General features: G+C 50.3%; 1 protein-coding gene across 1 annotated transcript in view; it reads right to left on the bottom strand.

Annotated features, from left to right (window-relative positions):
• USP34 (ubiquitin specific peptidase 34) overlaps window positions 1-16,076 on the bottom strand; it is a 2,509,780-nt gene that overhangs the window by 1,193,880 nt on the left and 1,299,824 nt on the right. Inside the window, exon 48 of the mRNA XM_085612349.1 lies at window positions 8,395-8,567. Coding sequence (XP_085468475.1) covers window positions 8,395-8,567 — 173 coding nt within the window. The remainder of the gene's footprint in view (window positions 1-8,394; window positions 8,568-16,076) is intronic.

Below are 16,076 nucleotides of genomic sequence, written 5' to 3'. Positions count from 1 at the left end.
TTGCAGTAGATGAGCAGGGCGACGAGACCAGGAGCAGCGGGAGTCTTCCCAGTTGCAGCCTCGGTGCCCAGAGCAAAGTCCAACGACGTCCAGAATGCCCAGACTGTCAAAGATTAAGTGGTATCTTGATCTGAATCTTGTCCCACGACGAATCTAGGGACCCACCCACAGGTAACCCCTTAAGTACCCTAAGGAAAGTGTTGGGACGATTCATGGTTGCCTCCCAGAGGAGGGGCAGGACAGTGGGGAGGATACTTCCATGTCCTGTTTCCCGCCAGAGCGGGAGTGAACGGTTGGAGCAGGACTATGCAAGGAGGGCACCAAACGTGCCCTGCAAGCAGTTTCCCACACAAACTTATTGCCCGCAATTCTTGAAGATTGATGTGAAACCACCTTTCCTCTGGAGACCAAAGGTCTTTGATCTTCAGATCCCACAGATGAGCTCCCCACCCAAATGTGAAGGCATTATTGTAGCCACCGGAGAAGGAGTTCAGACGGCTTCCCTTGAGACAAAATGCCTGGAACACTCCACCATAACAGCTCCGCTGCAGTTTCTCTGGAGATTCTGGCCACCTCCCTGAGATCTCCGTTGTGTTGAAACAACTGCCTGCGGAGGCACCACTGGAGTGCCCTCATGTGCCAACGTGCATGACTGACCAACAGTATGCAGTAAGTGAACACACCGAGCATGCGCAGAACCTTCAGGACTGGAACATCTGTTCCATTTTGAAACAATAGAATCATAGCTTGGGTGTCTAGAATCCTCTGAGGAGGCGGGAAAGCATGACTCAAAGTGGTGTCCAGTACTGCCCCTATGATAAGGTTGTGCTGAGTGGGCAACAGGTAAGATTTGGGTAGATTCATCGAAAGAAACAAGTCGAATAACAGCTGTGCTGTTACTTGCAGATGATGAAGCACCATCTCCGGCGACTTTGCCTTGAGCAGCCAGTCGTGCAGATAGGGGAAACCAGGAATGCCCGACCTTATGAGATATGCTGCAACCACCGCCATCACCTTTGTGAAGACCCGTGGTGCAGATGTAAGACCGAACCGGAGGACCGCAAACTGATAGTGTAGACACCCCACCGCAATACTGAGATACTTAAAATGCCACTCCAGGATGGGAATGTGAAAGTACGCATCCTGTAAATCGATCAACACCATCCAGTCTTCCTGCTGCATCGCCAGTAGGACCTGAGCTAGGGTCAATATCTTGAATTTCTCCTGTTTGAGGTGAAAAATCAAGATCCTGAGGTCTAGGGTCGGTCTCAATCGCCCGTCCTTTTTGGGGATCAGGAAATACCTTGAGTAGCAGCCCTGACACATTTCCTGCTCCCGAACAACCTCTATGAAGCACCACTTTGGCTGGGAAAGACATCATGTAGGGAGGCATGCAAGATAACACCTGCAACACACTCACCCCCGGGCAGATGTTATCGCCATTAAAAAGGCTGTCTTGATCGTTAGCAGCCAGAGGGAGCAACTGTGCAGAGACTTGAAAGGAGCACACATAAGAAAAGTGAGGACCAAATTAATGTCCCGTTGTGGCATAACGAAGGTCGTGGGCAGAAACAAGTGAGCCAGCCTTTTCAGACACTTATTTAGAATTGGAGTCCTAAAGAGAGACGGTTGGTCTGGCAGCCATAAAAAAGCAAATAGAGCAGAAACATAACCCTTGAGAGTACCCAACGCAGAGTCCTGCTGGGAAAGGGCTAGAATGAATAGAAGAACGGTAGAAAGAGATGCAGAAAGAGGGGCAATAGCCCTTTCTGTACAGTATAATACACAATTCTGCCACCGGCAGGAATATAATCCCTTAGTGGAGGCCGCCAAGATAAAGTTGCATACCTCGGGAGGAAAGTCAAATGCCATCAACTGTTGCCGCTCAATCTCCACGCATGGAGAAGCAAAGTAGAAAGGTTCGGGTGGAGGACCCTCCTCTGCTGCTGCGACAGACCTGGGCTGGGCAATGGCAGTGTCCAATAGTCCAATTCACAGGAGCCCCTGTGCTAGGCTTGGACCACATGCCTAGAAGGACATCAGTTAGTACCTTATTAAAGGGCAAAAGGGGCTCAGAGGTGGAAGCCCCAGACTGAAGACCTTCCGGCACTGTGGCAGGAGCTGATGGCATGAAAGCAGATAGGGCCTCTTTCGACCCCTCAGACCAGAAGGCTTATCTGAAGGGTCGGCCCGCTCAAAGACGCGGGCCATGGCCTCGTGAAATTCTTTCATTTGAGAGGGGTCACTTGGCTACTGGAAAGGGAGGGACGCAAGAGTCTACCCTGGCTCCGCGGAACCGTGCCTAGAGCGTCGGTGCGCAATACCTCGTTGATAGACAACAGTTGAAGTACAAGTTACTTACCTTTGGTAATGATGTATCTGATAGACACGATTCTAGCCGCAGATTCCTTAACGTAGAAATATCCCCAGGCGTGAGACTGGATCCGGAAATGTTTTGCCACAGCATCTCTGCGCGCCGGGGGCAGTACTACGCGACCCCGCCCTGACGTCGTCCGCAGACATGACGTCAGCGAGGTCACATAAGTCCCACCCCGGCGCACTGACGTCAGTTTTCTTCAGAGAACTTTTCCGCGCCACAACGCGGAGCCAACACAAACATAACTGTGAGAGTATGGGAACAGTGTACGAAAAAATCAGTGAAACAAAAAGGGAAGAAGCGAATGGTGAGGAACAGCGCCATTAGGGACAGTGACAAGCACTGCGTTACTGAAAGTCATTGAAAGAGCAGATCACCGCTCTGAGAAGCAACCCTGTAAAGTGATAACCTCCCTGGAGGCAGAAAAAACATGTTAAAAATGACGTGGCAGACGACAGAAAGTCTGCAAACACAATCTATAACAGGGAAGGGCAACAAGTCCGAAACAGCACCCCAAGACAACACCATCAAGGAGTGTCATATCCCCTGTAAAAAGATAAGGGCTGAGGCACAGCCAAGAAACCCCAACCCAGAGGATTGCAGAGGAGATTATGAATAGGCCCCACACTGGAAAAACCAGGGTGCAGGGATGCAAAAGTACTCATGAACCTACCGTCCAATCACCAAAAAAGAAGGAGTGGGACAATGAAACAGAATGAAGCATCCTGCCAGGAAGGAAGAGAAAGAGAGCACCGCAGAAGACAAATGCCACCCGAAGAGTGAATGGGTGTCTACCCGGAAATAGGGAACAAGGCCGGAACGGTTTCACAGTCGAGAAGCGCAGACGTGAGAAAGAAGACACAGATGCGCAAAGCTCCAACAAACAAGGGACAGGAGCACAAGCTGACACGGCGAGGCCCACGGAGGGGGACCAAAACTACCAGGTGCGCGCAGCAAAGCACAAGTTACTACTTGTGTAACGATATATCTGTAAGAGACATAAGTTGGTGATAGATTCCTTACCTTAGAATATCCCCAGGCGTCAGTCTGGATCCGAAAAGTTGTTTCGTCAGCAGTACCCCTGCAGTACCCCTGCGCATCGGTAGGAGGCGTCGTGCAGCCCCGCGTCCGTCACTGGCGTCGTATGCGCCGAGATGACATCACAGAGACTACTTAGGTGCCACCCATGTGTGCTGACGTCAGTTCTGTACACGACTTTCCGCGCAAGGAACGCAGAGCCATGTAAGAAACTGACCACTGGTGCATGAAACTAGGGACCTGAAAGGGATGACCTTAACCCTAGAATCAGTTTGCAGAACGGGGAGGATGGGCGGGGCGGTAAGGAATCTATCACTAACTAATGTCTCTTACATATATATCGTTACACAAGTAGTAACTTGTGCATCTGAAAGAGAAACGTTAGTGATAGATTCCTTACCTTAGTATAGATACCACAGCAATACCAACCCCGGTGGTGGGTCTGCGAACAGATTACACGGAGTCACGGAGAACAGAACGGCCAAAGAAGCTGTCTCTCCAGACTTGACTGTCAGGGTAGTAATGCTTGGTAAACGTGTGCAGCGAGGCCCACGTAGCTGCCTGACAAATGTCCTGCAAGTAAACGCCGCGTCCCAAGGCAGTAGTGGCTGCAGTCGCCCTGGTAGAATGGGCACGCAGCCCCACAGGAGGCTCCTTCTTAGCCAAGGAGTAACAGGCTTTGATGCACAGAACGACCCACCGAGAGATGGTCCGTTTGTGCACGGCTCGACATTTTTTGGAGCCCCGTAGCCAACAAAGAGCTGGTCATCCACCCGGAACTGTCGTGTACGCGTCAGATAGAACTAGAGTGCACGTCGTGGGTCCAGACGGTGGAGCCTCTCTTCCTCCCTTGAAGGATGCGGGGGCGGAAAGAAGGTGGGTAAAGTGATGGTCTGCCCGATGTGGAAGGGCGTGACAACCTTTGGCAAAAAAGAAGGACGGTCCTTAACACCACCTTGTCCGGATGAACAGAAAGGAAAGGAGGTTTAGAAGAAAGAGCCTGGAGCTCACTCACTCTTCTGGCAGAGGTGATAGCTACCAGGAAAGCCGTCTTGAGAGTGAGAAGACGTAAAGGACAATTTTGAAGGGGCTCAGAAGGAGCGCACATCAGATAGGTCAAGACAAGATTTAAGTCCCTTTGAGGCATTATGAAAGGCACGGGATGAAACGTGTGCGTAATGGCTTTCAGGAAACGGTTAACAACTGGGGACTTAAAGAGAAAAGGCTGATCTGGAAGCCTTAGAAAGGCGGAGATGGCTGAAAGATAACCTTTGATGGTGCCCACAGCAGAGCGCTGCTGGGCCATGGATAGTAGGAACAGAAAGAGGGGCAGAAAGAGGATCCACAGACTTTGCTGTGCACCATGCCACAAACATGTTCCACCGGCAGGCATATACCGTCTTAGTGGATGGGTGCCTGGCTGCAAGAATGACATCACAGACTTCGGGAGGAAGATCGAAAGCTGTCAACTGTCGCCGCTCAATCTCCACTCATGGAGGTGGAGGCTGGACAGGTTCGGGTGGAGGACCGTCCCCTGCTGCTGCTACAGACGATCCTCCCGAAGAGGTAGACGGTTCGGGGGATCGATCGCCATGCCGAGTAGCTTAGGATACCTGTAATTTCGTGCCCAATCCAGAGCCACAAGTATGACTTGGGCCCAGTCGCGCCAAATCTTCTTCAGCACTCTGGGCAGAAGTGCTATAGGCGGAAAGGCGTACAACAGACCGAAACTCCAATCTCTCGAGGAAGAGCGTCGCCGAGCGAGTGCCGCCTTGGAAATTCCAAAGCGCAGAACTGAGGACATTGCGCGTTCTCTTCGGTGGCGAATAGATCTAACCAAGGCTCTCCCCACTGCAGAAAGAGACTTTGCGCCACATCCGAGTGCAGACGCCATTCATGATCCATCAAGCACCGGCGGCTGAGTTTGTCCGCCCTGGCGTTCAGAGAACCTGCCAGGTGTTGAACCAGCAAGGCAATGCCTTGATGTTCCAGCCATGTCCAGAGGCGCAGAGCCTCCTGACATAGGGTCCACGACCCCACCCGCCCTGTTTGTTACAATACCACATGGCGGTGAAGGAGCGGTTGAGGCACCGGATCCCCCATGGCAGGGCGACCCCAGGCCCCTAGAAGAGAGTTATGGAGTGATGCTTCAAAAGGGAGAAGCGGCACCCCTCCACCAGAGCCCTAGTGGAGAACCCCTAACAAGTGGTCCGTAGGGAGCGGGGCAACCGGATTGCCCATCTGCAGAATACCAGTGGCCGTGGAAATGGCCCGGACAAAGGCCACACTCGCCTCCGTAGGACGTTGTGGGGGGGAAAGTAACTCCTCCGTGGGCGAAGGCTGCAAACTGAGACGCCCGTCCCGGTGCCCTGCTGGAGAGAGAAAAGACCAGCCCCTGTAGGGTGGGAAACCCACGGACGAGTGGGGAACCTGAGGGGTCTCTGGAGAGGGCAGAGAAGCCTGCGGGCAGACAACTGCAGGGAACAGAAGAGCGGGTCTGGGGGCGGAGGGCGGAGACGGCGTAGAACCTGCCATGGAATCTGCCGGAGAAAAGGCCACGACGCGGCGCCCAGTCTCCGGTAAAGAGGAGATGAGGAGACGACAACCCTCCGGAGAGGAAGGAACATCCGTAGAAGAGTCGACGATCCGACGTCGGGATGGCGCCGGGAGTCCACCAGAGGCACCGATGGATCCTTAACCGGCACCAAAGTGTGCACCAGCGGCGCCGGGTCTACCGCCACCACCACGTGCCGCATCGGAGAGGGGGCTGGGTTGGAGCCGAAGCGGCCAATGAACGGCACCGTAAAGGTGCCGGCTCGGTCCCCGACGAGGCAGACGCCTGCGCCGAGGACCGAGAGGGGCTCGGGGAAGCGTCCCAGCCTCTACCCAAGGCACCGCCCGCACCGTGGAGGAAAGCCGTTGATGCCGAAGAGGCGTTGGCTCGGGCTCCGGGAAGACAGCCGCCTGCCCAGAGGACCGAGGGGGACTTGGAGACGAGCCCTGAGTCCCGGCAACCTCCTGCGACCCCGCAGGGAACCCAGCGGGGCTTTGCGGTGAGGCCGAGATGCCATGGGATGAGGAGGAGAACCCTGAAGGACCGCACCTCGATGGCACCACAACCTCCAAACCCTGAAGCCGAACTCGTCGGCAAGTCCGCATAAGGCCCCGCGCACGGCGAGGAATCTACGGACATCGCAGGAAGAGGAGGAGGAGGAGAAGCAAGGAAGCCTGCAGAGCCTTAGCGTAGGCTTTCATCTGGGCCCTCGTCACCCCAACGTCGGGAAACAGCGGATAGGGTGGCGACGGACGAGGGCGCACGTCCCGGAAGGGACCGGCGTCCTCTGCCGAAGGAGGACAAGGCCTCGGCGGCAAGCTGCAAGATTTACCAGCGGGCGAACGACGCCCATGGGGCCTCGGCGAAGGACAATGCCGCAGCCGGAAACGGTGGCCCCTGGGCCCGTCCAAGGTAGGAGACGGACGCTGCAACGACACCGATCTGGACAAGCGGGCAGACAGCAACTTCATCCGGCGCTCCCGCCGGGACTTCGGTATGAGATGCTGACAAGCCTCGCAGTCCATAAAGTCATGGTGCTCGCCCAAGCACCACCTACAAATAGTGTGAGGGTTCGTCGCCGACATCTGACGTGCACAAGAAGTGCACGTCTTGAAGCCCAAAGGCATGGTACACTGTTCCCAACTCAAGGCACTAAAGAGGCCCGAAAACAGGCCAAGGAGCACACTCCGGATCCACGTTGCATGCAGAAAAGAAGGAAACTGATGTCAGTGCGCCGGGGTGGGACTTGTGTGACCTCGCTGACGTCACGTCCGTGGACGACGTCAGGGCGGGGTCGCGTAGTACCACCCCGGCGCGCACAGAAGCTGTGGCAAAATTTTTCAGATCCAGTCTCACGCCTGGGGATAATTCTACGTTAAGAAATCTGAGGCTAGTAGTCTCTATCAGATGAAAAGATTAAGTCTGCTTGGATTTCCTGTGCCTCTTCCCCGAGTTTTCTGAAGTCCTCGAGTGGGACGAAGAGGACTTGGGGCTCCGGGAGCAGTCCCGCGACCACCTCATCTTTGATTGGGACCGGGACCTCCGTGGAGTCTCGCTGGACCGCGTCGACTGCCGGGCCGCAAGGAGCTTCGTAGCTTGCTCCTGCAAGGCCTTCAGAGCCATGGTCCGACAGTCCGAGCACTACTTCAAATCGTGGGTGCGGTCGAGACACCAGAACAGACGAGGTGGAGATCAGTAACCGACATCATGAAGTGACAGACACCGCACGGCTTAAACCCTGTCTTCCTCAAAGACATTCTCGCGCATAAAGATGGAAAAATGTTTGAAGTTGACAAAAAGTCAAAAAAGGCTTGCCAAAAAGTGAAAGAGGGGTACTTAACTGGTGAGGAAAGAAAAGAACTCACGTCCACACGCCTGGTCGGTGCCTATATAGGTGACCGCAATGTCATAACCGACGCTACCAATGACGACAACGTCATGCAGAGCTGATTGGAGCTACCCAACAGCACGTGCAAGAGGTATTGCTTGAGGAAAAGTTGCCGTATCCAGCCTGACGCCTGGGAAATTCAAAGGTAAGGAATCTGCAGCTAGAAGTCTATCAGATACACTTAACATATGCTGGCTCCTTTCTAATATAACAGAACATTGGATGTGAATGATGTTATGGAAGAAATTGATCAAATATGTTTTCAATGCATTCTGAATTGTAATTTTGTACAAATGACTTGGATATGATTTAGTGATATTTATATAGTAATATTCAACTAGTAGAAGTAACAGATAAACGGTAACCCCCAGCCACCCCCAAATTATAGAGACTGTGGGTTCTCTATATGAAGCTTTTTTTAAATTCTTACATAGGATCACTCACATGAAGAAAACTGTATTTTTTAACAGTTAATCTTAAAAATAATCACATCATAAAGTGTGACCAAGGGCTTAATATAGCTAACAAAAATCTTACCTTCTCTGCTTTCCTTCTTTCCCATTAGAAAATCTTCAGTGTATGGTGTCATATCCAGTCGTAGAGGAAAAGAGAAGTGTGTGTTGACTTTCTCCTTCATCATTGTTACCATATTAAATGTGTATCGCATTGTATTAAAGCTTAAGATTCGTGGTAATTTCTTGAAACACGCCCTAAGTACAAATAGTGTGATTTAAAAATAAATATCTATGTTTGAGAAACTATTACATCATTAAAACAGTTGAACAATAAAAGTCAAGAAATAGGATATTAGTCACATTTGTAAAGGAGTAACCCATCACTATACTATAAATTGCGGCCCATGACCCATCACTATACTGTAAAATGGGGCCTATGACCATAGAAAGCATTAATGAACAAGTTACTTTCCTTCGGTAACGCATTATCTGGTAGAGACTCTGTCTAGCTGTACATTCCTTACCTGATGCCTGGTAAATTCAAAGGTAAGGAATCTGCAGCTTGAAGTCTCTATCAGATTTTAAATTCTCTAGTATCAAAGAATTACAGCACTGAAGCTAACAAACATAGTTATAGAGCTGGAGCAGCTTATTGAAATGGCAATGCTAGCAAATTGTTGACAGTTGGAAAAACAGAACACGAGGATTATAAGTCTGAGACCTAGGAGGAAATTAAGATAACTACTGCTATCAGTAAATAACACAAATTATCACAGACATCCCATCGTTTTTACACATTATTTTCATTCTAGTCAATTTCAGGGAAGTATGTGGATTTGGATAAAAACAGGCCTGGTGAAATCAGGCAGACAACCTCTTTCCATCGGAAGATTACTTCTTGAGAAGTGACTCTTAAAGGCATAAATAAAATACAAAGCAAGATCAATTTTACCAAAACAAATAGGTTTAGAGAGAAATGTATATCTACCAGATATGTCGCCATCAAAGGCAATTAACACTTTCTTATAGATACTTCTCCCTTCAGATTGCCCACCTTCTGAATAGAATTTCAAGCAGTACCAGCCCGGTGGAGGGTTTAAAGGCAAGGCCAGACAAGAAAATCGTAGAGGACAGAATGCGCAAAATGGCCATCCCTTCTCACCTCTAAATCAAAGCACTAATGCTTAGCAAAGGTATTGTAACATCATAAATAGCAAAGGACCCCACCTGGGCAAAAATCATTAATTAATCAAAGGAAACATCAATCTCATGTGTCAGTGACTTTATCTAATTTAATTTATATTCAATTCAATTCAAAATATCATTGCGCTTGAAATACATATCCATCTGGAACATTCAACTATACAAATTAAGGTAAATGCACCAACAGTTGATCACAGTACAATCAAATTAAAACACAAACCAAAAAGAAATATCACTATTAACTTAGCAAACCAGAAATGCGGTCAATGTGTCGAGAAGTAATCACTCCAATACTTTTCTACCCCTAAATAATAACATGAGATTATGGAACATATTGTGTATTCCCACACTCAGAGTCCCAAAGGTGCTGTACTTCCTTATTCTTTATTAAAAATATTTTTAAAAATTAAAACATTTCAAATGTTTTTGAGATCTTAACCAGTAGCTTTATCCTTGAGGTTGGAATTTCCAGTCAAATATCATGTAACAATGCCAACACATTTCAACCTCATATGAAAAGGGGGTTATATAGATCAATTTGGAGGTCATCATCAGGGCAAACAAAAAACTTGTTTGAACGCGATAACTTTCATATCCATTTCCAGGCTCATACATGCATTTTTTAATTTTTGTTTATGCGAACGAGCATGTTTAGGCATGTCATTGCTCACATTCAGTTCACTAATTGCGTACCCTGCTGTTCTGTTTTACACAGTCTTCTTATCACGAAGCACACAGCATGATAGTCATGTCACCACCATTATCCCTGCACAACTTCTTTAAACATCTTGGCACTCAGTACTTGGCTGACTCCCTGTCTCCTTATTTACAGCATTGGTCCCTGACAAAGGGCTCCACAGCCCGAAATGCATTGGGCGACTTGAATGATTGACTAATTCAAGTATATACATAAGACTTACAAATGTAACCATGTTATTGAACCAAAGATTACCTTGAAGAGAAATAAAGGAAGATTTCTTTGAAATTTCAATGAGAAGAAAGTTTATTGTAACATGATGAACGACTGAATATTTATTCACGAGTGCATAAGGGAGACACACTCCTGAAACAGGAGCGTGCATTCACAAAAGAGAACAAAGGCCCACATGGTGCATGTGACAGCTTTTATAGTCGCCTCAGCATTTATGGTCATCTCAGTATAGTGGACGGCCTGAAGACAAATGTTTATTAAAAAGTACAGCGACCTTCTTATCAGGGGGTTTGCATGTAGAATGGGGGTCCCTTGCCTAACCGTCCTGAAGATGTCAACACGTCCGCCTGTTTAAAGATTATTTGGTTGTAGTTACCGTCAATGAATCGGGGTCTTCAAGCGTCTGTAGTAAATCCAGGGAAAAAGGTATTATGGCATGCCCATGTTGCCACTTTACAGACTTCAGCAACGGGGGCTCTCCCCTTGCAAAGGTATATGTTTGGATGTTGCACTGGTGGATATAGTTCCTCTGCCCTCCGGTGATTCCTTATGCACAAGAGCATAGCACATTTTGATACATACGATGAACCACCTTGACAGGGCTCTCTTCTGTACTTATGTCCTTTCTGCTGCATGTGTACCCTATGAAGAGCTAGTGGTCAGATCTAATCTCCCTGATACAGCCCTCTTTGGGTCCAAACTGTGAAGAGTCTCCTCCTCCTTAGTACAATGGGCTGGGAATAAAAAGAGGACGGGGTCACCACCTTCGACAGGTAAGCAGTTCTGGTTTGCCGGAACAAATTGTCAGGAAAACAAACATTTAAAAGAGGGGTGCTTGCATCTCAATGACACATGTTGCTGAGCTGATCACAACCAGAAAAACAGTTTTCACAGTAAAAACTTCAACTGGCAACTATGAAGAGGTTTGAACGAAGAACCTATCAAAAATGTCAAAACTAAATTATGTTCCTTTGCCGCATGACAAATTGAGTAGCTGAAATTAGGTTACTGGGTCTGTAGGAAAGTAGGATCTGCTTTCATGGTCGCCCCCTCTTTTTGCTGGTGTCATTATGATTTTACTGACTAGTCTGACTAGGATCCTGCTAATCATGACCCCAGTCTCTGTGCTTCTTCCCTAAATTGAAGGTAGTGCTCCCTTCATCGGGAATCGTCCCTTAATGCACTGCCGAATTCCAAATGGAAGACAATGGTAACAAACTTTTTCCAGTTTCATAACTTCCTAGGTTTATTATTTCATCTCAAATGAAGTAATTCATTTATGTATTGGAAGTACATCCTATATGAATCGCTTTTTGTGGATTCATCATTGGCGTGTATCCGTAACGGGATTACTCATCAAGCTTTGTTAATCACCCCAGTGTATTTCGGGCTTCTGTTAGACCTTCATCAAAGGATAAATTCCTGAAAGAATAAATAACGCCAAATAAGAAAGACTGCTGTGGTATGACAATTATCCGTCACCTTATGAAATGCCCCATGATTTAGAGTGGCAAACGTCACATTAGTACGCAGGTCCAGAATAAAACATTGTTAAGGTGTCCCTATACTTGTGGTGGTGTTCATAAAAATCAGTAACCGGACATTGTCCACAAAAGAAGTCAATGGGAAAAGTGCATATCGCTTTGTATTTAAAACCCCCGGTGCATTAGGTAGCTTGTGCATTGAGTGTTGTGCGGTAAAAGTACTACTTCTCATGCAATACTGATTATGATCTGCAAAAGTTGTGCATATGGCCGGATTTTGGGTGCCTGGTTGTAACCAGATCGACATATGTTATTGACATTAAAAGCCGTACAAAGTGCTGAGCAATATCTGCCATCCTAATCACGATCGAAGTTGTGGCTATCCCCGATTCAACCGGTAACTCTGAACCAGGTTGAAAAAAACATGCGTTATGGTGATACCTTTAAATGTCACATGGCATTATGTGCCTAAAGAACAAGTTACTTACCTTCTGTAACGATGTATCTGTAAGAAACATTAGTTAGTTAGATTCCTCACCTTAGAATATCCCCAGGCTTCAGACTGGATCCGGAAGATTTTTCGTCAGCAATACCCCTTGCGCGTCGCTAGGCGTCGTCTGCGGCTCCGCGTCCGTCGTCGGCGTCGTGCGCCGGAATGACCTCGTCGGAGTACTTAGACGCCGCCCTCGCGCGCTGACGTCAGTTCTTGTACATAGCTTTCCGCGCCAGGAACGCAGAGCCATGCAAAGACCGACACTGGTGCCAAAAATAAAATCTAGGGGCCTGAAAAGGATAACCTTAACCCTAGATGTCAGTTCGCAGAACGGGGAGGATGGGTGGGTCGGTGAGGAATCTAACTAACTAATGTTTCTTACAGATACATCGTTACCGAAGGTAAGTAACTTGTTCATCTGAAAGAAACACGTTAGTTAGATTCCTCACCTTAGAATAGATACCCAAGCAATACCATCCCCGGTGGTGGGTCTGCGAACCAAGATCACACCAGAAAGTCCTGGAGGACAGAACGGCCAAAGAAGCCATCCCTCCGGACTTGGCTGTCAAGGCAATAATGCCTGGCAAACGTGTGTAGCGAGGCCCACGTTGCCGCCTGACAGATGTCCTGCAAAGGGACACCTCGTCCCAAAGCAGTAGAAGCCGCCGTGGCCCGAGTAGAATGGGCGCGCAGCCCAACAGGAGGGTCGTTTTTTGCCAAGGAATAACAAATTTTGATGCACAAAACGACCCGCCGAGAGATGGTCCGTTTGTGCACAGCTTTCCCCTTCTTAGCACCCACGTATCCAACGAAAAGTTGGTCGTCCACCCGGAACTGCTTTGTGCGGTCCAAATAAAAGGAGAGCGTACGTTTTGGGTCCAGACGGTGGAGCCTCTCTTCCTCTTTGGAAGGATGCGGAGGCGGAAAGAAGGTGGGCAAGGTGACAGACTGCCCAAGATGAAATGGAGTCACCACTTTCGGAAGAAAGGAGGGACGAGGCCGGAGGACAACCTTGTCCGGATGAACAGAGAGAAAAGGAGGCTTTGAAGATAAAGCCTGGAGCTCACTCACCCGTCTAGCCGAGGTGATGGCTACCAGAAAAGCAGTCTTAAGCGTCAGCAGACGAAGAGGACAATTATGAAGAGGCTCAAAGGGAGCGCACATTAGAAATGTGAGAACAAGATTCAAGTCCCACTGAGGCATTACAAAAGGGACAGGAGGGAACGTGTGAGTAATGCCCTTTAGAAAGCGTGTAACAACAGGAGACTTGAAAAGAGAAGGCTGATCAGGAAGCCGCAAGAAGGCAGAGATGGCAGCAAGATAACCTTTCAGGGTGCCCAGGGCAGAGCCCTGCCGGGCCAAAGAAAGAAGAAACAGTAGAACCTCAGAAAGAGGGGCGGAAAGGGGATCCACAGCCTTTGCTGTGCACCATGCCACAAATTTGTTCCACCGGCAGGCGTATACCGTCTTTGTGGAGGGACGCCTGGCTGCCAGAATGATATCACAGACTTCAGGAGGCAAGTCAAATGGCATCAACTGCCGCCGCTCAATCTCCACGCATGGAGGTGGAGGCTGGACAGGTTCGGGTGGAGGACCGTCCCCTGCTGCTGCGACAGAAGATCCTCCCGAAGGGGCAGACGTATCGGAGGATCGGTCAACATACTGAGTAGCTCGGGATACCAGTACCTTCGTACCCAATCCGGAGCCACCAAGATGACTTGGGCCCGGTCGCGCCTGATCTTCTTCAGCACTCTGGGCAGAAGTGGTATAGGCGGAAAGGCGTACAACAGTCCGCAACTCCACTCGTGACGAAAAGCGTCGCCGAGCGAGTGCCGCCTTGGAAATTCCAACGCACAGAACTGCTGACATTGCGCGTTCTCTTCGGTGGCGAATAGATCTAACCAAGGCTCTCCCCACTGCTGAAAGAGACCTTGCGCCATTTCGGAGTTCAGACGCCATTCGTGATCCATCATGCACCGGCGGCTGAGTTCGTCTGCTCTGGCGTTCAGAGAGCCCGCCAGATGTTGAACCACTAGGGTGACGCCCTGGTGTTCCAGCCACGTCCAGAGGCGCAGAGCCTCCTGACAAAGGGTCCACGACCCCACCCCGCCCTGTTTGTTGCAATACCACATGGCGGTGGTGTTGTCCGTAAACACCTGCACGACACTTCCCCTGACAGAGGGAAGGAAGGCTTTCAGTGCAAGTCGGATCGCTCTCAACTCCAACAGGTTGATGTGGAGACGAGACTCCGCCGGAGACCAGAGGCCTCTGATCTCCGCCTCTCCCATATGGCCACCCCATCCCAGGAGGGACACATCCGTCACTACGACATGCTCCGGTTGGGGAAGGGAGAGGCTTCTGCCCATGACCCAATCGCGGTCCGTGAGCCACCACTGCAACTGCTGTGCAGTGCCCTCCGAGATCAAGACATGGTCGGACAGGTTGCCGTGATGCTGGGCCCACTGAAACTTCAGGTCCCACTGCAGAGCCCGCATGCGCCGCCTGGCGTGATGCACTAGTAGGATGCAGGAGGCCATCAGCCCCAGAAGCCGCAACATTAGCCTGACCGAAACCCAGGATAGAGGCCGAAAGATGGGAATCAGGGCCTGAATATCCCGGACCCGCTGTTCCGGCGGATAGACCCGGAACTGCGCCGAATCGAGAACTGCTCCGATGAAGAGTAGCTTCTGAGAGGGACTCAGGTGTGACTTCGGCACGTTGATGGAAAATCCCAGCAAATGCAGGAGATCCGCCGTAGTCTGGAGGTGGGAGACGACTGTCTGGGGCGAGCCCGCCTTCAACAACCAGTCGTCGAGATAGGGGAAGACTGGAACCCCTGATCTGCGCAGATGAGCTGCGACCACCGCCATCACTTTCGTGAACACCCGAGGGGCACTGGTGAGGCCGAAGGGGAGCACGGTAAACTGAAAGTGCTCTGGGCCCACCGTGAACCGCAGGTAACGCCGGTGGGCCGGCAGGACGGGGATGTGGAAATATGCGTCCTGCAAGTCCAACGCTACCATCCAGTCTCCAGGGTCTAGGGCAGCTAGAACCTGAGCCAAAGTCAACATCTTGAACCTTTCCTTCCGGAGGAAGGCATTGACGTTCCGGAGGTCCAAGATAGGGCGTAGGCCCCCCTTGCCCTTCTTGGGAACCAGAAAGTAGTGGGAATAACAACCACGACCTACTTCTGGGCTCGGAACGCGTTCGACGGCCCCCTTGGCCAAGAGGGCCGAAACTTCCTCGTGGAGAAGATTCAAATGATCCCCCGAGATACGGTGGTGCTGCGGTGGCATGGCTGGAGGGATCGTCTCGAAGGGGAGGGAGTAGCCCCTTCGGACGATTTGCAGCACCCACCTGTCCGATGTGATGGACCGCCAGTGGAGCAGGTGATGGCGAACTCTGCCGCCCACTGGCGTGGAATGGGCCTGAAAGCTCGGACTAGGAAGGCTTTGAGGCGGATGCTGCCGGGGTGGATGTGGGCTGACCTCGTCGTCCTCCAGAACCGCCTCGCCGGAAACCACGTCCGAGACCGCGCGCAGGTTGGTTCTGCGGCTGGTGGCTAGGCGTACGTGAGGAGGCACCCCTTCCTTGGCCACGAAAGGGGTGAAAAGCGGAAGTTTGCGACCGCGGGCCGAGAGGCCCAAGGACTT

The sequence above is a fragment of the Triturus cristatus genome, chromosome 6, assembly GCF_964204655.1.
Source record: "Triturus cristatus chromosome 6, aTriCri1.1, whole genome shotgun sequence".
NCBI classification, from domain to species: Eukaryota; Metazoa; Chordata; class Amphibia; order Caudata; family Salamandridae; genus Triturus; species Triturus cristatus.
Note: the sequence above shows the minus strand (reverse complement) of the source record. Positions and strands in the feature narration are given on the sequence as shown.